A 14,108-nucleotide genomic window follows, 5' to 3' on the forward strand; every position below is an offset into this window, starting at 1 on the left:
AATGCGCGTGCCTCCAACAAGTCCTTCGCAAATGTGCGCTTCTGGATCAGTCCTTTCAATAAGCGCATATACCCACAAGTCCGTTCATCAAGAGCGCCGCCGAACAAGTCCGTGAAAGGGCTTTGCGCTCACGCTTATATATCGCGCTTCAAGATCACTATGCCAACCAAAAAGCCACGCCCTTCGGCGAGCTCACCTCAGCCCTGGTTGGCTGGTGGGGGCTTACCCGGCCACGCCTTTGATGACTAGTTGACGTGGCCACACCTTGTTCCTGGTGCTCCGCCCCCTTCTTCCTCGAGCCGACCGTGTGGTCAATGGCGGCGCCTGTGCGAACGCTAACCAAGGCGCGTAACAGAATTGGAGAGAGGTCGCAAAATGAACAAAATGAATTGGGGATCTACTCTTATTTCATTGATGCAACACAGATTCAACTATTGGAAACACGGCCTTATCTGAAACACATAATAATGAAATAACTAAAGTTCCTATGGTGGTCTACGTGTTGCATATGGACTAACTAAGGGTGCAACCTTTAACTTTATTAAATGATGGGATATTTACAAGAGTTATTTATAACAAGTGTGGATTCTAAAACCGCAACAATATATATATATAAATTATATATATATATATATATATATATATATATATATATATATATATATATATATATATATATATATATATATATATATATATATATATATACACATACATACATATACAGTACATACATATACAGTACATACATACATATATATATACATACATATATATATACATACATATATATATACATACATATACAGTATATACCAGTGAGGTACCAGTGCTATGCACGGGTGGGAACCCGGGATCTCCAAAAAAAAAAGTTTCGAGAAATTTTATGAAAACTCACCCACGTCAGGATACGTGTAGGGATCCAAAGAGCTGCACAGAAGATTTGGTGGGGCTGGCTCCAAAAGCGAAAAATTGCGACATCTTGCAGGTGGAAACCGAGACTCTCAATTGTATTGAGAAATTGCCCAAAGCCGCAAATGTGTTAACACACGAGAAAGATCTGCTTTGTGCATGTGGAAACGCAAAATCTCAATTTTATTGAGATACTACCGAAGCAGCGAAAGTTTCCACATGTGGTAAATGGCGAAAGTACTAATGCCGAACCCATGAATGTGTTTATACACGGAGAGAGAGCAGCTTCGTACCGTGTGGGTGGAAACTCGTTATTTTAATTCAAAGTTTACTTATCCACATCTTCTTTGGCGCAAGTCTTTCTTGAACCTGTTGGCTAGACATGACTGAAGGTGATTTGGGCAGGTATTTGTAAAAATAAAATTGATATGAAAGGAAGTGCTAGAAGTTCACCAGCCGGTGGGAAACAGTTTAATAATGCTCATGTGCATTCTGGCACACTTTTGATGCAACTCCCTGAATGTGATGCAGCAGGATGACAGTTTATAGTGGGGTCTGGAATCAAACCCAGGTTAGACGGCCCAAAAATAAGCGTGCCACTTTTGTACCTTAGGACAATCCTAAACGTGCGCTCAGGACAATCCGATCAAACATTTTCCATTCAGAATGTATAATATATTAATGGAATTTGTCAGACCTCTAGTGGGCTGATTAAACTTATATGCATATAAACTATGCAGGTTTACCTGAATACAGTTGAATACCTATCGCAAAAACCCCCCCCAAAAAACTCCATACAAGTTTATCAAAAGACAATATTGTCACGTTGACGGGTCTGATTCACCCATCTTGCCAGGAACTTTTGCTACTCCTGAATATCGCCGAGCTTAACAAATTCACACTGCCGTATATTTTGGGAGCCTGGTGTTGGTTTAGCGGTTAGGGCACAGGCTTGGGATCCTAGGATCCTGATTTTCCTTCCGAGGTCGGCAAATTGAGTACCAGCTTGCAGGGATGAATGATCCCGGTGTGTACCCCGATTTAGAATAGGTACACCGTATCCCTGCGCATCGTAAGAGGCGACCAAGGGTTGTCGTCAGGAAGGGCATCCGGCCATAAAAACATCGCCTCAAACAGGGAACCATGATTGTCATGGGCCCACAAGGCTAACCCCCACTCTAGCGGGGAAAATGGCCTTAAAACGATCATTCATTCATTCATTCAGTGCCGTATATTTTGGCCGATAAGTCGATGCGGAGTACAAGTCAAATTGGCTAATTTCCCCATTTTTATTTCCTTCATTCATAGATAAGTCTATTTGGAGAATAGGATGAAGGAACATCAACTACGGTAGTTAGCAAAACTGTCAATCAGAAGAATTCAGGTGTTAATTCCTCCCTGACACTCAACGTAATTCCCAACTGCCGCGTGTGGCATGGCAATGACCCTTGTGAACTCTTGGAATGTCCTCATGCATGAGGAGTCCCTGATATTGGCTGTCCACTGCTTGTGAGCGGGATCATCTTCCGGGCTGTCCCACACTGTGGGACACCCCTGGACAAAAGTGTTCCATGTTCCTCCAGGGCTCTGTAGCATGACTTGCTACCATGATTGCGTGGCCTGCCAGCCAAACAGATAGTAATGCTTGTTCCTCCAAAAGCGCAAAGCGCTTTCCAGTGTATCTTTGGTGTTAAATGCCCCGTGCCACAAGACCTCGCCTGGCCTTGCATGATTTACAGGAGGTTTTGCGCAACAAACTTATGCCAGACTGTCTTAAAGCAAACAATCACTGCCTCCTCAGTACACGTTTTACAAATAGGACTATCACTGATATTTTCGCTGTTTCAAGAGTAATCTGACCTACTCAGACATATGGACCATACTATTTTTACCACGATCTAGCTATGGACTCCTACGCCTCCTTCCACTTAACAATATAAACAGATATGTGCATACAAAAATAAATGAAGATAAAGGCAGTGAAAGCATATCATGAAAGTAGAAATACTTGAGAATGTGTACCCATCACACATGATTAGAAGCCTGGATTGTTCGCTCACCTCTTGCAGTGGATGGCAGGGTTCTTCTGGCTTGGATCTCCAATCAGCATCCAGAACTCACTCTCCTCAGAATGTCGCAGGCCTCTGTTGGTCACACAGAAAGACAGATTAATACGTTGGGCCCTGGGAAGGACTCCATCCACCTGACACTCACGAAAGGAGATTACAATCAAAGTGAGTGACATCGAGCATTTGGATCGTGAATATTGTTACGGACGCGGTTTAGATGTTATTTACCGAGCGGTGGTATTGCCGCGACCGAACAGTTATTCCCCGACTAGACCCCGATTCCACCCAGACGTTGACCAAATCGCGCTATGCTAAATCAATGATGGAAAGGACACAACGACTGGGATAGATGAAACGACGCAAGGGGTACAGTTCTCAAGACCTCCGGTGGAGGGTATAATTACAGTGGTGGAGAAAAGGGGGTAGATTACAAGGTAGTGAGGTAAAGACACAGAAGAGATAGGCACTTAATTACAGTCTTATCTTATCCCAGACAGACCACAGACAAACGGAACAAGGCTGACTTACACAGGGATTGATGGCAGGGAGGACAGGTAGGTTGATAGCACAAGGTGCACCTTGGCTCAGGGACAGGATCAAGCATGGTCCAAGAGATGCAGGGAGGTGTCACAGCACTCGGAAGGGACGTCTCTCTTGCTTCAAGCTCAGCGCGCATCTCACGTCACCTCCCTCTTCCTGCGCATGCTCAGCGGGGAGTGACACGCCCTCGGCTGGTTGGCTCCGCCCCCCTGGGGCCGGTCCGCCGCTTCCATTGCGTGCGGGGGTTACCGGGCTCCGCCCTTGACGAGGAGCTGACAGGGAGCCCCTATTTGGTAACCCCGTCGAGCACATGTTCGATGGCGGCTCGTTGGGAAGGCCTCGTGCCCTCCCAACACCCCCTACCAACCAAGCCGGAGTGAGGACACGCACTCCCTGTGCACGCCGCTGCCGTTGCTGTTGTTGTTGTTGTTGCTGAACCGTGAGGAAGAGCTGCGGGGAGGTATTGGGAGGTCCTAAACTTCCTAACGGTGCCATACAATCACATTCTGGTGCAACAAAGGGTCAGAATTAATGGACACGAGTCCTTAACTGACATAGACTAAGAATAACTAGCAAGATGTCCTATAGTTGTCTTACATGAGATGCGGTGAACCTGGGCACGACATTTAATGGGGGAAATAGGGGGAGGTCGGGTCTACAGAGTGTTGTTTACAGAAAATGGGACTAGGGAATGGGGGATTGGGGATAGTTGGGAAGTATTGAGGAAATAGGGGAATATTTACAAGCGGATATGGATGGATGTAAATCCCATATCCGCAACAATATATAAAAATAATAATAACCACCTTTAGAGGCCATTTTTCCCCGCAAAGCAGGGGTTGGCCTTTTTCGGGAACCGTAGTTGTTGTTGTTTTTCGGTCCCCTTTTTGAAGCAATGTTTTACGGCCGGATGCCCTTCCTGACGCCAACCACTTTTTGCCGCCTTTAACGACAAACAGGGAATTACCAGTGAACTGGTACTCAATTAGCCGACCTCGGAAGGATGACAGGCTGAGTCAACCCCCCTGGCGTTAATTCAGCGATCGACCGGGATTCGAACCCAGGATCCTAGGATCCTAAGCCGGCACCCTAGCCGCTAGCCCAACACCAGGTTCACATCGTGAATGAACTCGAGAATTCATAGAACAGCTTACCCCGAGCAGTCTTCTGAAAAAGGACATGGGAAGGGTCTTTTAAACTCTTGCTTTGCATTTCCGAGTACTAGCTATATTTCTTAAAAGCTGCCACTTTGTCTGAATCTCGATATCCCCCAATGCTGAGAGCATGAGCGGAAAATTTGATTGGTCGAGATGGCGTAATATTTTATCCAAGTACTGCTAAACTAGAGGTTTTTGGAAGTGACAAGAAGGTGATTTGTGTTCTACAGTGTTCAAGTATACAATTCAATTGAAATAAAATAAACGTTTTAAAGGCTGCAGAAAAAGAAAAAAAAATTCCGGAAGTTTACCGCCATTGATGCACCATCTTTTACACCACTTAATTTAACACATTGTGACAGAATGTCGGGAAACGCTCGTCTGAGATCTGCGTTCATCCGGCCATCGCCAGACTCGTGTCCCGCCATCTCCGAAGATCTTATTGAGATTAAGTGTTGTGAAAATCAACCAAATCCACAACTCGTCCCATAGATAGGTTTAATCTCAATAAGATCTTTACATCATCCTGTAAAATACACCATGCAATATATATATGTCAGGATCAAGGCATCATATGAGAAAGATTGGATATATCAGTCAATGCAAGCAAGCCTAGAATATAAGTGGGTACGTACCATTCAATTCTACATGTCATTGTATAAAGTCGCAGGAGTGGCCTCGAGTCGCGGACGTCCGAGGTCTAATAGACACCGCCCAGCGGTTTAAGTGAGCATCACACCTGGGTTCAACTTTGGTACATTTTCACCACAAATAGCGTCTGTTGTTTGTGTCCTTTATGACATCCTTAAAAACAGTAAGTGTCCTGTTTGGAACGATTTTCAATAATGTTTGATCCCCAGACAGGCAGACAGAGTAAAATAATTACTTTATTCCTCCTCCCTGCACACGTGCGCTCAGGACAGATTACCAATTCCAATTTACCAACTCAGGACAGATTACCAAAACGTACAATTTGCCAATTCCAGAGCCAAAGTACTGCTAAACTGCAGGTAGGTTCGTGTTCCGATTCATGTTCTGATTTGTGTCCTCCAGTGTTCAAAATATAAAATTCAATTGAAATTAAGTTGCCTCTCTATCGTGGAATGACGTCTCTAGACAGACAGAGAGACAAAGTACACTAATTGCTTAAGCCTGCTTTTTGCTTTGTGCGCAGGGTAAAAATCAAAGGCAATGAAACCATTTGGGTTTTATTTTATGTATTTCATTAATGTCCTCCTTTTTGAACTCCACTCAGCAAATGAAAAAATAAATTGGTTTTGATGTAAAAGTGTGAAAAATAAATCGTGACGTGTGAAAAAATTCAAACATTCTCCTCTGAATAATTCACATTTCAAAAAGTTACTTATATGATATATGATATATGACAAAAAAACATTTTGTCTCTGATGCCTTGGTATCTCTCCCAGGTTACTCCCTCCTCCGGTATGATAGACCTGAGCCTCGTCCTGGAGGTGGGGTTGCTATCTTTATAAAAAAACTCTTCCTCACTCGCCCTCCACTGCCCTCTCTCCACCTCACCCCCAGGAATACCTTTGGCTACGGCTTCCCCTTCGCTCCCACCTTTTGTTCATATGTGTGTTGTACCGTCCACCAAACAGTGATGACTCCATCTACATCTCGCTGTCTGATAATATTGTTGCGGATATGGGATTTGCATCCATCCATATCTGCTTGTAAATATTCCCCTATTTCCTCAATACTTCCCAACTATCCCCAATCCCCCATTCCCTAGTCCCATTTTCTGTAAACAACACTCTGTAGACCCGACCTCCCCCTATTTCCCCCATTAAATGTCGTGCCCAGGTTCACCGCATCTCATGTAAGACAACTATAGGACATCTTGCGAGTTATTCTTAGTCTATGTCAGTTAAGGACTCGTTTCCATTAATTCTGACCCTTCGTTGCACCAGAATGTGATTGTATGGCACCGTTAGGAAGTTTAGGACCTCCCAATATCTCCCCGCAGCTCTTCCTCACAGTTCAACAACAACAACAACAACGAGCACAGGAAGTGCGCGTCCTCACTCCGGCTTGGTTGGTAGGGGGTGTTGGGAGGGCACCAGGCCTTCCCAACGAGCCGCCATCAAACATGTGCTCGACGGGGTTACCAAATAGGGGCTCCCTGTCAGCTCCTCGTCAAGGGCGGAGCCCGGTAACCCCCGCACCCAATGGAAGCGGCGGACCGGCCCCAGTGGGGCGGAACCAACCAGCCGAGGGCGTGTCACTCCCCGCTGAGCATGCGCAGTGAGGGGGAGGTGACGTCAGATGCGCGCTGAGCTTGGAGAAAGAAAGACGTCCCCTCGGAGCGCTGTGAGGCCTCCCCGCATCTTCTGGACCGTGCTTTATCCTGTCCCCGAGCCAAGGTGCACCTTGTGCTATCGACCTACCTGTCCCTTCCTGCCATCAATCCCTGTGTAAGTCTGCCTTGTTCCCTTTGTCTGTGGTCTGTCTGGGCTAAGATAAGACGGTAATTAAGTGCCCATCTCTTCTGTGTCTTTACCTCACTGCCTTGTAATCTACCCCCTTTTCTCCACCACTGTAATTATACCCTCCTCCGGAGGTCTTGAGAACTGTACCCCTTGCATCGTTTCCTCTTTCCCAGTCGTCGTGTCCTTTCTATCATTGATTTGGCATAGCGTGATTTGGCCAACGTCTGGGTGAATCGGGTGAGTTGGGGAAGAATCGGGGCAACTGTTAGGTCGCGGCAATACCACCGCTCGGTAAATAACATCTAATCCGCGGACTGTAACAATATGGACCAACTTCTATCTACCCATCCCAACTCTCTCTTCCTCATATGTGGTGATTTCAATTGTCACCATGCCAGTTGGCTGGGTGTGGGTACATCTCTCACCAGCCATGGCTCTTCAGCAAAGGACTTCTGCGACTCACTGGGCCTGACACAATCTGTCAATTTCCCGACCCGGATCTCAGTCAACGGAGCATCTTCTCTTCTGGATTTGGTTATGACTAACTTCCCTGAAAATGTCTGCTGCTCTTCTTCTGCTCCAATCGGCTCATCTGATCATGTGCTTGTAAAAGTGGACATCTCTCTGACCATTCTCAGAGAGCCTCCTCAGCGTCGACGAGTCTGGCATTTCACTCAGGCCAACTGGCACGGTCTTCAAGCAGCCATCAATCATCTGGACTGGTCTCCCATCTCTACCGCCTCTGACATCAACTCATCCTGGGAATTCTTTCAAAGTAAATTGCTCTCTCTCATGCACAGATTTATCCCATCTCGTCTTCAGTTGTCATACCCTTCCTCCCGTCCATGGTACACGGAATCTTGTGGTGAGGCTGTTGCCCTGAAACAACTTGCTTTCGTCTCCTGGAAAGCAAATCCAACGGAAGGAAATCTCATTTCCTTTCACAAAGCCCGAAACAAGTGTGTGTCCACTCTCAGGAGAGCCAGGAAGAAATATCTCACCATTCTCAAGAAATATCTCAAGATCCCTGGTGTTGGGCTAGCGGCTAGGGTGCCGGCTTAGGATCCTAGGATCCTGGGTTCGAATCCCGGTCAATCGCTGAATTAACGCCAGGGGGGTTGACTCAGCCTGTCATCCTTCCGAGGTCGGCAAATTGAGTACCAGTTCACTGGTAATTCCCTGCTTGTCGTTAAAGGCGGCAAAAAGGGTTGGCGTCAGGAAGGGCATCCGGCCATAAAACATTGCTTCAAAAAGGGGACCGAAAAACAACAACAACCACGGTTCCCAAAAAAGGCCAACCCCTGCTTGCGGGGAAAAATGGCCTCTAAAGGTGGTTTTTTTTTTTTTTTTCTCTCTCAAGACCGAACTCTCTTATCTGTCTCCCTCCTCCAAATCCTGGTGGCGTCTGGTCAAATCTGTTTCTGGTGTTTGTTCCCCCTCCATCCCCTCCCTCACCTCAAACGGCTTAACAGCTGACTCCGCACGTGAAAAAGCTGAATGCCTCAACTCTGTGTTTGCCTCTAAATCTTGTGTCCCAAACCCATCCCTTGTGTCCCACCCAAATATTCCTACAGGTCGCACAAGATCTGCCTGCAACCCTCTTATGGTTAAACTGCCAAAATCAAGACTTTCTGCTCACCTTCACTCCTTCATTCCTCTTTTCTCCCGCCTCTGGAACAAACTCCCTCACTCTCTGCAATCCCACTCCACCCTCCAGGTCTTTAAAACAGCTGTTCACCACCATCTCTTATCCTCCCCCATCCAAAACCTTGATCTTTTCTACCCCCGCTAATTTCGGTCCCCTTGTGTTTTATACCTCTCCCCTCCCCTCCCCCCCTTCCCATGCCTCCTGCCCCCAAGCCCTCTCCCTCCCACACACTTCTCCCTGCTCTCAAATGTTGTGGTTGTGTCTCTCCCCATCATCCCTTCTCCCCATCTTGTCTTCCGCTCCCTCTTTTTGTATATTTTGTTTGTCTGGTTGATTTGTTTGTGAAATAAATGTTAGCTCTTTCACGAGCCTCGATTCAGTATCCAAAAAAAGAAAAAGAAAAAAAAAGCCCAATTGTGTCTATCACTCACGATGAGTGGGTGCGTCCGACAAATCTTGCATTTACTTTCTTTGTGGACAGGTTGGGTGCGTGACAATTGCAAATTGGTCAGATTTTGGTGAAGATGTGGATCCGAATACTATAATTTTCTAAGTGATACTTAACCATTGAGAGATGGAGCCAAAACTATATAATATCATGGTATTTCAATACGTTGTGGATAAGTTATGACTAAACTTGGTGGATGAGGTGGTTAGGTGACAAGAAAAGCCGATTAGATTTTGATTCAGGTCGGGATTCAGATCAGGCCTATCAGTGGAGGATACAAAACGTAAACTGTTCGGCCTTTCGGAGGTATGCGCTCGACATAGTGCTGTTCTAGTGTTGAGCTGCTGTATATATATGATGGGCAACTCCATTGCAAACGGCACAGGCAGTGGTGTACGTGATCACTAGACTACGGATTTTTATGTTAAGAAAATAGGCCTTTTATGTTTTGAAAAGCGGATTTTTTTTTTTTTATGTGAAAAAATCCCGAAATATTTTTTTCCCCCGTTTTATTCATTTTTTATTATTACCACGTTTTTCAGAAATCAGTCAAAAAAAGAACAAAAAATGGTAAGCTTTTTCCTGCACAACATTAAGCAATCTGGGCTAGTAAACAGGTAATAAATGACGTTCAGGTACCTTTATTGCAACCGCATTGTTTGATAAGTAGAGGACTAGTAGAAATTGACAAGACCCTTTTAGGAACGGCTAAAGTAGGTGTTTGAAATCATTATCTTGGTAATGTTCTCCTTGGTGAGGTGGTGTCGGCGGTCGGTGAGGACGTTTCTGTAGACGAAGAAGGACCTTTCCACGTCGACGCTGACGATGGGGCAGTACCTCAAGAGGGGGATGTCAGCAAGCTTGACTCCAGCCGGCACACCAACCTCAGATCCGTGCTGATCTCCATCCAGGATCAAAGCCACTGTCCTCAGCACACCAATGTCGGGATTGCGCTGCAGCACCGCCTTGAACTTGGTGAGCAGGATCTCCTTACGGCAGCCTCGGATCTTTTCGAGCTCCTCCTTGGCCTGATCAAGGAGCTGGAAGGCCTTGGCCAGCTCCATGCCGGCCTCCTCCAGCTGCTTAAGGATCTTCGGGATGAACGACACGTGGGCATTTAAGAAGACCAAACTGAGCTTGATGTCCGCCTTTCCGAACAGGTCCTTGGCACTCCGGATTGCCATCGCGTCGTCATCGTTCAGCTGGTCCACAATGTCCTTGACGGCCTCGAAGTGCTCGGCGTAAAACACCACGGCGTCGATCCACGTCCCCCACCGAGTCAGAATGGGCTCCGGGGGGAGAGAAAGATTGGGCTGCTGCTCCTTCCAAAAGACAACACGCGACGGGGCTTTGACGAACACCTTCTTCGTCGTGGCAATCAGGTCGTTGACGTCCTTGAACATTTCTCGGACTGTCTCGCAGACACGGTGGAGCGCGTGGGCAACGCAAGTTACATGCAGCAAGTCCGGGAAGAGTTCCTTCAGGGCATGGCCGGCCTTGATCATATAGGCCGCAGCGTCGCTGACGAGGACCTTGAGGCACTCCGGCTTGAAATCAGGCCAAAGATAGCGCAGCGTGTCATTGACTGCACGCACGATCTCCCCGAAATTGGTCTTCTCCAGAAACATGCACTGGACGAGGTGGGGACGAAAGTACCCCTCCTTGGACAAGCGTCCCGCGATGATGTTGGCCACATATTGACCTGCCGAATCGGTCGTCTCGTCGACGGACAGCCAGATGGGCTGCTGTCCGAGGTCGGCACGGATCCCCGCCAAGGCCTCGTCATAGCACTTGTCGAGGTAGTGCTTTCGAATCCAGCTTTCATCAGGGATCTGGAGAGTGATGTGCTTCTCCAGGAACGACCGGAGGGCAGGGTTTTCCAATTTCGACCATGGGATGCCAGCGGCCAGCATGGCCTGGCACAGCTCCTGAGCCACGACGTCGCACTTGTGCCTCTTTCCGCCACCAAAGTCCTCCATGGTGGCTTGCGTGACCATCCTCTTCTTCTTCAAGGCCAAGTTGCTCTTGTGGCGGTCTCCTCGGACATGTTGGGCCAGCTCAGACTTCTGCTTCGCCCGGAAAGTCTTTTCACAAGCTCGACAGAAAGCCGTGTCACTCGACACGTACTTGAAGGTGGCTCCATCGCCGCCAGCGTTGAATTCTTTCAGCCACTTGTCACGAAGAGCAGCACTCATCTTGATAGGAGACTTGTTCACACTTTGTGGACACTCTCTCACTGTAGTACACCGCCTCACTGCTGTACACGCTGGGGACGCAACGCACGCAAGTGGACGCAACGTTTTGTTTTTGAGATCGATCGCAGCTAAAAATTTAGATCGCAGTTAAAAATTTCGATCGCAGTTAAAAATTTCGAAAAATTCCCTAATTTTTTTTAGCGTTGCCAGACATTTTCGACCAAAAAGGGCATTTTATTTTATTTTTCCCGAAAAAGGGCGAAATATTTATTTCCTCCGAAAATAGCAAAATAATTTTTTTGCGCGCAAAAAAGCCGTTTTATGTGAAAAAATATTTTTTATTTTTTCACATAAAAATCCGATGTATAGTGATCACATAGGCGATTGTAGTATGACAAGCGAAACTTCAATTTTTTTATTTTTTTTACACACAAAATTGAGCATGATTAGCCTTGCTTTTGACCTCAGAATGGTGTGTAAGTAATAAAATTAGGAAATAATGGTAGAAATTTTGAATAAACATTGACAATGCACTATGTGCAGTGCGATGCCGCTCCAACGCAACTAAATTTCTATTCACCTGAAGACATTTTAATTTAAAACGAATGCAAGAATGAAACATAAAATTTCACACTTTAAATCATCTGATTTAACAAGTTGTTTATAATTCGAAGTAGACTCAGTTTTATTTCAAAAAGAAGAAAACGTTGGACAGGTTTATCTGGTGCACTCTCCCACTTTCATATTATGTAGCGATAAAAATGAGCAAAAAATACGATCAATAAACGACACCGCAGTGATGGCAAATGTTGTTAATATGACAAACACACAATATGGCTGCAAATAAATGATGATGAAGTGGTGCATTGACTTTTTGTACAGTCTTATACTGGCATTTATTACCTATGGTTTGCTCTGGAATATTATTGAGGATTTTAAATGCAGTGCTTCAGAGCACGGATGGATATCATTTTGCGTGGCTTGTCAGGTGGGTTTAATGTGTGTTTACATTCACGTTGAAGGCGAGGGTTAGGGAAAGGGGGCGTGGGTTAGGGAAAGGGGGTGTGGGTTAGGGAAAGGGGGCGTGGGTTAGGGAAAGGGGGCGTGGGTTAGGGAAAGGGGGCGTCAGTTAGGGAAAGGGGGCGTGGTTAGGGAAAGGGGGCATGGGTTAGGGGAAGGGGGCATGGGTTAGGGAAAGGGGGCGTGGGTTAGGGATAGGGGACGTGGGTTAGGGAGAGGGGACGTGGGTTAGGCAGAGGGGACGTGGTTAGGTGCAAAGAAGTTAAGTGAGAGTAATCTATCTATAATTCCAGTAATCTCTGTGTGTTTGTTTGTACGTTTGTACGTTTGTTTGTCTGTGACCGCTGTTTCTCGACAACCACGGGTCCGATATACTTTAAACTTGCCAGGTATATTGCTGGGGACCCGAGGATGTGCCTTTTCAAGGTTTCATATTAATCGGACAATTACTTACCGAGCTATGTCCAAAAAACGATTCAACCAATCAGAGAGCAGCGAGCTATCGCGTGTGCCGAACGTGGCGGACACACTCTGCCTCGGATGGCACATTTGAGAGCGTATTCATTTATTTCACGTTTGCAAACTATGTTGGCGCTATGTTGGCGTTAAACGATGTTTTAAAACTAATTAAAACCCCGGGGGGATTGTCACTGTACTCGCAAGCCGTTCGCCGTTCGCTTTGGCGTTGCGAATGGACCAAAACATTTCATGCACCAAACCATTTCATGTAAAGCGTTCGCCGTTCGCTTTGGCGTTGCGAATGGACCAAAACATTTCATGGACCAAACCATTTCATGTAAATAGAGGGGGGGATATAATTTTAGATATAGATATAGTACGGGCATGCCCTAGTACACTAAAAGTCAGCAATTCTCTGTGTCTGAACCTTATAGAATCAAAAACGTACTGGCCAATTTCCTTCAAATTTGTATATGTGATTGGGGTACCAAGTGCCAGGTCGTGGACATGAAATAATCCTCCACCCTTCCCCAAGAGGGTAGGGAGGTGACCCACTCCCCCAGTGTGTGACCCACTCCACCAGCGTGTGACCCACTCCCCCCCGCGTGTGACCCACTCCCCCCCACGTGTGACCCACTCCCCCCCACGTGTGACCCACTCCCCCCCGCGTGTGACCCACTCCCCCCCGCGTGTGACCCACTCCCCCCCGCGTGTGACCCACTCCCCCCCGCGTGTGACCCACTCCCCCCCGCGTGTGACCCACTCCCCCCCGCGTGTGACCCACTCCCCCCCGCGTGTGACCCACTCCCCCCCGCGTGTGACCCACTCCCCCCCGCGTGTGACCCACTCCCCCCCGCGTGTGACCCACTCCCCCCCCGCGTGTGACCCACTCCCCACCGCGTGTGACCCACTCCCCCCCGCGTTTGACCCACTCCCCCTGCCCCCGCGTGTGACCCACTCCCCCAGTGTGTGACCCACTCCCCCAGTGTGTGACCCACTCCCCCAGTGTGTGACCCACTCCCCCAGTGTGTGACCCACTCCCCCAGTGTGTGACCCACTCCCCCAGTGTGTGACCCACTCCCCCAGTGTGTGACCCACTCCCCCAGTGTGTGACCCACTCCCCCAGTGTGTGACCCACTCCCCCAGTGTGTGACCCACTCCCCCAGTGTGTGACCCACTCCCCCAGTGTGTGACCCACTCCCCCAGTGTG

General features: G+C 47.4%; 1 protein-coding gene across 3 annotated transcripts in view; it reads right to left on the reverse strand.

Moving 5' to 3' along the window:
- Nucleotides 1–14,108, reverse strand: part of BIVM (basic, immunoglobulin-like variable motif containing) — a 42,266-nt gene that overhangs the window by 9,404 nt on the left and 18,754 nt on the right. For all 3 annotated transcript variants that reach the window (XM_068129144.2, XM_068129146.2, XM_068129145.2), the window contains one exon: nucleotides 2,973–3,056. In XM_068129144.2, the coding sequence (XP_067985245.2) occupies nucleotides 2,973–3,056 (84 nt within the window). The remainder of the gene's footprint in view (nucleotides 1–2,972; nucleotides 3,057–14,108) is intronic.

This window comes from Myxine glutinosa, chromosome 9, assembly GCF_964187855.1.
Source record: "Myxine glutinosa chromosome 9, kmMyxGlut1.1, whole genome shotgun sequence".
NCBI classification, from domain to species: domain Eukaryota; kingdom Metazoa; phylum Chordata; class Myxini; order Myxiniformes; family Myxinidae; genus Myxine; species Myxine glutinosa.